Below are 8,941 nucleotides of genomic sequence, written 5' to 3' on the forward strand. Positions count from 1 at the left end.
ATTATATATTTCTTAAGAAAAATGTGGTTATTAGACTTTTATTTTTATATTTGTTGTGACACATGGGAAAACCTCAGTTCAGTTTAAGTAAAATTAATTTGAATGCAGTAAATACTTATCTGAGAAAGTAATGCTTCAATGACTGCATTTTATGCAAACCAAAAGAAGCATAAACTGAAGTTATAAGGAATAAAATTCTATAAAAAATTTTAACAAAATATATAAAAAAAAGTGAAATGTAATATAAAATATTATCTTTAATTAGATTTGATTTAAAAATTGTATTAACAAATGCAGAAACACAAGCAGAAGAGATGCTATTTAACAGTTTTCAGTTTAATCCCTTAACTGTCATGACGACACTAGTGTCCTCATGGACTCATTGGCTTACAGGTAAATATTTGAGGATGATAGAGGATTAAACAAAATCATAGCTACAAATAACATATGAAAACTTCTTATTTGAAACAGAAAGGACTTCTTCTGCAACAATGATGAAGATTTTATCCATTCTACTTCTGGTTGCTGGTAAGGACATAAACATAAACTTCTACTAAATGACAGCAAAAATTAGACAGCCAACTAAGCCAGAGTTTTGTTTCTCTTTGTGGAATAGTAGGGACAACTGGTGCCCCAACAACTACCACAGCTGCTGCAACCACTACTGCCTCAACAACTACCACAACTGCTGCAATCACTGCTGCTGCAACAACAACCACAGCTGCTGAAACCACTGCTGCTGCAACTACCACAGCTGCCACAACAACTACCACAGCTGCTGCAACCACTGCTGCTGCAACAACAGCTGCTGAAATCACTACTGCCTCAACAACTACCACAGCTGCTGAAAGCACTGCTGCTGCAACACCTACCACAACTGCTGAAAGCACTGCTGTCCCAACAACAACCACAGTTGCTGAAACCACTGCTGCTACAACTACCACAGCTGCTGCAACCACTGCTGCTGAAACACCTACCACAACTGCTGAAATCACTACTGCCTCAACAACTACCACAGCTGCTGAAAGCACTGCTGTCCCAACAACAACCACAGTTGCTGAAACCACTGCTGCTACAACTACCACAGCTGCTGCAACCACTGCTGCTGCAACAACAGCTGCTGAAATCACTACTGCCTCAACAACTACCACAGCTGCTCCAACCACTGCTGCCGCAATAACTACCACAGCTGCTGAAACCACTGCTGCTGAAACACCTACCACAGCTGCTGCCACCACTGCTGCCCCTGCAATATCAACAACAGCTGCTGCAACCACTGCTGCTGCAACACCTACCACAACTGCTGAAATCACTACTGCCTCAACAACTACCACAGCTGCTGAAAGCACTGCTGTCCCAACAACAACCACAGTTGCCTCAACAACAACAACAGCTGCTGCAACCACTGCTGCCCCTGCAACATCAACAACAGCTGCTCTAACCACTGCTGCCCCTACAACATCAACAACAGCTGCTGAAACCACAGCTGCCTCAACAACAACAACAGCTGCTGCAACCACTGCTGCTGCAACACCTACCACAACTGCTGAAATCACTGCTGCTGCAACACCTACCACAACTGCTGAAATCACTACTGCCTCAACAACTACAACAGCTGCTGCAACCACTGCTGCTGCAACACCTACCACAGCTGCTGAAAGCACTACTGTCCCAACAACAACCACAGCTGCTGCAACCACAGTTGCCTCAACAACAACCACAACTGCTGCCACCACTGCTGCCCCTGCAACATCAACAACAGCTGCTGCAACCACTGCTGCCACAACAACTACCACAGCTGCTGCAACCACTGCTGCTGCAACACCTACCACAACTGCTGAAATCACTACTGTCCCAACAACAACCACAGCTGCTGCAACCACAGTTGCCTCAACAACAACCACAACTGCTGCCACCACTGATGCCCCTGCAACATCAACAACAGCTGCTGCAACCACTGCTGCCCCAGCAACATCAACAACAGCTGCTGCAACCACTGCTGCCACAACAACTACCACAGCTGCTGCAACCACTACTGCTGCAACACCTACCACAACTGCTGAAATCACTACTGTCCCAACAACAACCACAGCTGCTGCAACCACTGCTGCCCCAGCAACATCAACAACAGCTGCTGCAACCATTGCTGCCACAACAACTACCACAGCTGCTGCAACCACTGCTGCTGCAACACCTACCACAACTGCTGCAACCACTGCTGCTGCAACACCTACCACAACTGCTGAAATCACTACTGTCCCAATAACAACCACAGCTGCTGCAACCACAGTTGTCTCAACAACAACCACAACTGCTGCCACCACTGCTGCCCCTGCAACATCAACAACAGCTGCTGCAACCACTGCTGCCACAACAACTACCACAGCTGCTGCAACCACTGCTACTGCAACACCTACCACAACTGCTGAAATCACTACTGCCTCAACAACTACAACAGCTGCTGCAACCACTGCTGCTGCAACACCTACCACAGCTGCTGAAAGCACTACTGTCCCAACAACAACCACAGCTGCTGCAACCACAGTTGCCTCAACAACAACCACAACTGCTGCCACCACTGCTGCCCCTGCAACATCAACAACAGCTGCTGCAACCACTGCTGCCACAACAACTACCACAGCTGCTGCAACCACTGCTACTGCAACACCTACCACAACTGCTGAAATCACTACTGTCCCAACAACAACCACAGCTGCTGCAACCACAGTTGCCTCAACAACAACCACAACTGCTGCCACCACTGCTGCCCCTGCAACATCAACAACAGCTGCTGCAACCACTGCTGCCCCAGCAACATCAACAACAGCTGCTGCAACCACTGCTGCCACAACAACTACCACAGCTGCTGCAACCACTACTGCTGCAACACCTACCACAACTGCTGAAATCACTACTGTCCCAACAACAACCACAGCTGCTGCAACCACTGCTGCCCCAGCAACATCAACAACAGCTGCTGCAACCATTGCTGCCACAACAACTACCACAGCTGCTGCAACCACTGCTGCTGCAACATCTACCACAGCTGCTGAAAGCACTACTGTCCCAACAACAACCACAGCCGCTGCAACCACAGTTGCCTCAACAACAACCACAACTGCTGCCACCACTGCTGCCCCTGCAACATCAACAACAGCTGCTGCAACCACTGCTGCCACAACAACTACCACAACTGCTGAAATCACTACTGCCTCAACAACTACCACAGCTGCTGCAACCACAGTTGCCTCAACCACAACTGCTGCCACCACTGCTGCCCCTGCAACATCAACAACAGCTGCTGCAACCACTGCTGCCACAACAACTACCACAGCTGCTGCAACCACTGCGGCTGAAACACCTACCACAACTGCTGAAATCACTACTGTCCCAACAACAACCACAGCTGCTGCAACCACAGTTGCCTCAACAACAACCACAACTGCTGCCACCACTGCTGCCCCTGCAACATCAACAACAGCTGCTGCAACCACTGCTGCCCCAGCAACATCAACAACAGCTGCTGCAACCACTGCTGCCCCAACAATAACCACAGCTGCTGCAACCACTGCTGCTGCAACACCTACCACAACTGCTGAAATCACTACTGCCTCAACAACAACCACAGCTGCTGCAACCACAGTTGCCTCAACAACAACCACAACTGCTGCCACCACTGCTGCCCCTGCAACATCAACAACAGCTGCTGCAACCACTGCTGCCACAACAACTACCACAGCTGCTGCAACCACTGCTACTGCAACACATACCACAACTTCTGCAACCACTGCTGCTGCAACACCTATCACAGCTGCTGAAAGCACTACTGTCCCAACAACAACCACAGCTGCTGCAACCACAGTTGCCTCAACAACAACCACAACTGCTGCCACCACTGCTGCCCCTGCAACATCAACAACAGCTGCTGCAACCACTGCTGCCACAACAACTACCACAGCTGCTGCAACCACTGCTGCCACAACAACAACCACAGCTGCTGCAACCACAGTTGCCTCAACCACAACTGCTGCCACCACTGCTGCCCCTGCAACATCAACAACAGCTGCTGCAACCACTGCTGCCACAACAACTACCACAGCTGCTGCAACCACTGCTACTGCAACACCTACCACAACTGCTGAAATCACTACTGTCCCAACAACAACCACAGCTGCTGCAACCACAGTTGCCTCAACAACAACCACAACTGCTGCCACCACTGCTGCCCCTGTAACATCAACAATAGCTGCTGCAACCACTGCTGCCCCAGCAACATCAACAACAGCTGCTGCAACCACTGCTGCCACAACAACTACCACAGCTGCTGCAACCACAGTTGCCTCAACAACAACCACAACTGCTGAAATCACTACTGTCCCAACAACAACCACAGCTGCTGCAACCACTGCTGCCCCAGCAACATCAACAACAGCTGCTGCAACCATTGCTGCCACAACAACTACCACAACTGCTGAAATCACTACTGCCTCAACAACTACCACAGCTGCTGTAAGCACTACTGTCCCAACAACAACCACAGCTGCTGCAACCACAGTTGCCTCAACAACAACCACAACTGCTGCCACCACTGCTGCCCCTGCAACATCAACAACAGCTGCTGCAACCACTGCTGCTGAAACACCTACCACAACTGCTGAAATCACTACTGCCTCAACAACAACCACAGCTGCTGCAACCACAGTTGCCTCAACCACAACTGCTGCCACCACTGCTGCCCCTGCAACATCAACAACAGCTGCTGCAACCACTGCTGCCACAACAACTACCACAGCTGCTGCAACCACTGCTGCTGCAACACCTACCACAACTGCTGAAATCACTACTGCCTCAACAACAACCACAGCTGCTGCAACCACTGCTACTGCAACACATACCACAACTGCTGCAACCACTGCTGCTGCAACACCTATCACAGCTGCTGAAAGCACTACTGTCCCAACAACAACCACAGCTGCTGCAACCACAGTTGCCTCAACAACAACCACAACTGCTGCCACCACTGCTGCCCCTGCAACATCAACAACAGCTGCTGCAACCACTGCTGCCACAACAACTACCACAGCTGCTGCAACCACTGCTGCCACAACAACAACCGCAGCTGCTGCAACCACGGTTGCCTCAACCACAACTGCTGCCACCACTGCTGCCCCTGCAACATCAACAACAGCTGCTGCAACCACTGCTGCCACAACAACTACCACAGCTGCTGCAACCACTGCTGCCACAACAACTACCACAGCTGCTGCAACCACTGCTGCCACAACAACTACCACAGCTGCTGCAACCACTGCTGCCACAACAACAACAGCTGGTGCCACCACTGCTGCCCCTGCAACATCAACAACAGCTGCTGGAACCACTGCTGCCACAACAACTACCACTGCTGCTGCAACACCTACCACAGCTGCTGAAAGCACTACTGTCCCAACAACAACCACAGCTGCTGCAACCACAGTTGCCTCAACAACAACTACAACTGCTGCCACCACTGCTGCCCCTGCAACAACTACCACAGCTGCTGCAACCACTGCTGCCACAACAACTACCACAGCTGCTGCAACCACTTCTGCCACAACAACTACCACAGCTGCTGCAACCACTGCTGCCACAACAACAACAACAGCTGGTGCCACCACTGCTGCCCCTGCAACATCAACAACAGCTGCTGGAACCACTGCTGCCACAACAACTACCACAGCTGCTGCAACCACTGCTACTGCAACACCTACCACAACAGCTGAAATCACTACTGCCCCAACACCTCCCATAGCTGATGCAACCACGGATGCTCCGACAACTACCACAGCGGCTTCAACCACTACTGCCTCAACAACTACCACAGCTGCTGCCTCCACTGCTGCCCCAACAACTACCTCAGCTGCTGCGTCCACAGTTGCCCCAAAAACGACCACAGGTGCTGCAACCACTGCTGCCGCAACAAGTACCAGAGCTTCTGCAACCACAGCTTCCCCCTTAACTACCACAGCTGCTGCAGGAACAACAAGAACCCCAACAATCTCCACTGCTGCTGTCACCACTGTTGCCCAAACAACTACCACTGCTGCTACAAACAGTGCTGCCCCAACAGCTTCCACAGCTGCTACATCCACTGTTGCCCCAACTACAGCCTCCACAGCATGTAGTCATGAAGCAAGTTTTCTTTTGCTCACTTCAGTGATTACACTAATGCTTTTGAAATGAAACTTCTGTTGGCACCAAAACAATAGCTCTTTATTTAATCATATTTATTATATTATATTTAATATTTAACAGATTTTTAAAGTTTTGTATCTTGCACTTCATGTTAGTTTTATTGTCTTCCTAATATAAATCGAACAATTCCAGAATATATTTTTCATTTTCCCACCGTGTTTGACATTAACCTTCTGCTTTTTTCTTTGAGAAGAGTAAATTATGTTTTATAATTTATAATTAATCATACCAATTCATCATGATTAGAGGCAAAGTTACCATGTATTTTAGGAAGATGTGATGTAATGAAACCCTGTTGATTCCAGTGTTTATCTATATTTTTTTGCAAAAAGTGTTATTTATTTTTAATACTATTATTGCAATGTGAGATTTTGCACTAATTGTGAGTTGTACAGAGATGACTGGTTTGTAAATTCACATTTGATTGTTTATATAAAGTTTTCATAGCAATAAAGATTTAAAGTAAATTTAACAGTCTGTTTGAGTATGCTTGTTTTTAATACTATGCACAGTAGCATAGTACCACACCATAAATGTTTTTAGAAACTGGTGTGAAAATGTTGTTTTCACACCAACTATTTATGAAAACAACATTATTTGCACATTATTACAGCAAATAAGCATTACACAACACTTTCTATCCATGTTCTACTCCTTTTAAATCATGTTCAACTTAGGAAATGTAGTGTATCATATCACCAGTGAACAAGAAAATTGGACATTTTTTGCAGGTCTGTCTGTTGCAGAATTTTGTTTTTCATTTGATCAAAAGAAAATGAAGTCTAGCCAAATAGATTGAATGAATGTTTAATTGATTACATGTAATTAATGATTGCTCAATGCATGAATGGTTTTCTTTTTATACTGCTTTAGAATGGATTGTGAACACTCTGTCCTTATAACTCCTGGAGACATGTGATAGTTTATGTCACAGCAGTGAAGGTGAAACAGGAACAACCAATGACCTAAATGAAATCCTTCAGCTGTACAATGATTATGTGTTTTCCGATGAAACTCTGTGCAACAAGACAAAAACTACTGAAGTAATTCAGAACAAGATCATTGTTTTAAATATTTGAATTTGAAGACAAAAAACTTCAAATTATGAAGTTTTTTGACTTCATAATTTATTTATTTATTTAGAAATAAAAAAACAGGCTTAGGCATAGGTGCCACATATTTATGCTTGCGGTTGTAGACAACAGCTTCAAAGTAAATTTACCATTCATGGTTTGGAGTTGAGATCTTAACAGACCGGGCACACAGCTCAAGGTTTTACCTATTGACACAACATTTTGTAAATATAACTCTAGAGTCTCAGGAGTCTTAAGCTGCTTCTCCACTAGAGCGCCTTCAATTAACCCCGCCCCAGCCAGATTCATCTCCATTAGGAGATCTCTAACAGCTGTTCTGTTTTTTTGTACCCACTTTGGCGGTAATACAAGCCGAGCTGAGCCGTGTATTGCACAGAACTGATTTGATTGACAACTGATTGCATTGTATTTCATATAATTTTACATTGGACCAGAGGACATATTGTCCGGTTTTAGCTCAGTGTGGAGAAGCATAATTATGAGCTTTATTGCAAGCAACACCACGAGCACACATGCATCAACTTTTGGAGTCACAATCATTCCTCTGTTAATGACTGAAGAACAGTCCAGCTTTGGTCAGCATTGTTGCATTCTGGTTAGATTTAAAAAAATTGTTTTAGCTATATGAGTGATTATTTTACGTTGGACACATGATATAGTGACGTTCTTTGGAAAACAGAATGAAGTCACAGTTATCTTGTCGCTTGTGCAAAAGGTTCAAGTGTCATTTTAAAAGTATATCATCCAAATTATTCTCCAATCATTTCATGATTGTTCTCCTGGAAGACAACCAAATAATATTGAATTTTGTTTTTCTTAAAAACATTTTCAACATTGCTTTACTACTATGTTTATCTCAGTTCAGTTCCCCCAAAAGATTATTTTATAACACTTTATAAAAACTCCTGTGCAAGTCAGAAAATTAGACATTTAAAAGCATAAAAGGAGTTAATATCCTTTTATTAAGACCAGGAAAACTGTCTGTCCTCAGATGTTAAAATACACACATTTCCTGCCTCAACACAGCCCATTTATTCAAGCCACAGACACCGAAGTTAAATGCAAATACATTCCATCAAGATGCATTTCAGTAGAAAATGACTTTGCTGTAGTCTGTAGACCAAATTGTCATAAAGAGGAAATGAGGGTATATTAAATATTTCAAGGGTGTATTGTGAAGAATATACACCTGATGCTTTTCTAACAAATGGTGAATTAGTCCTGTATTGTACACAAACAACACACAAACACAGCAGACTCAGTTTGAGTAAATATTAGAGTTGTAGGAATAAAGCATTCCATCAATGAGTTAGAGCTCATCGCCAACAATAAACTGTCCAAGTGCCAGAGGAAACAAAGTGTAGTCAGCAATTATAAGAAGGCGTCGAGTTCTGTAATGATTCTAATTCGCTTCAGTAATTATATCATAAATTGGGGACACGCTTCAATTTGGCTGTAATTACATCCCTTTAACTTTGTTAAAATGTTTGTCAGAAATAGTAGCTGGCTACACTTTTTTGCTTTTTACCCTTTTGGGACTTTCGTAATATTAAATACACAATATAATAATTTTGTTGAGGGATTTTTTTTTAAGGTTTGAAATTCATGTTGTC

The 8,941-nt window shown here is 45.1% G+C and overlaps 1 protein-coding gene across 1 annotated transcript; it reads left to right on the plus strand.

The window, feature by feature from the left end:
• The first annotated feature begins 1,921 nt into the window (after positions 1-1,921).
• On the plus strand, positions 1,922-6,164 carry LOC122844061 (mucin-5AC-like). Its single transcript, XM_044139248.1, has 6 exons — positions 1,922-1,929; positions 2,291-2,406; positions 3,557-4,884; positions 4,947-5,332; positions 5,477-5,647; positions 5,828-6,164. The coding sequence occupies exons 1-6, from the start codon at positions 1,922-1,924 to the stop codon at positions 6,162-6,164; spliced, it is 2,346 nt and encodes a 781-aa protein (XP_043995183.1).
• The last annotated feature ends 2,777 nt before the right edge of the window (positions 6,165-8,941 follow it).

Source organism: Gambusia affinis, linkage group LG14 (genome assembly GCF_019740435.1).
Source record: "Gambusia affinis linkage group LG14, SWU_Gaff_1.0, whole genome shotgun sequence".
Classification (NCBI taxonomy): domain Eukaryota; kingdom Metazoa; phylum Chordata; class Actinopteri; order Cyprinodontiformes; family Poeciliidae; genus Gambusia; species Gambusia affinis.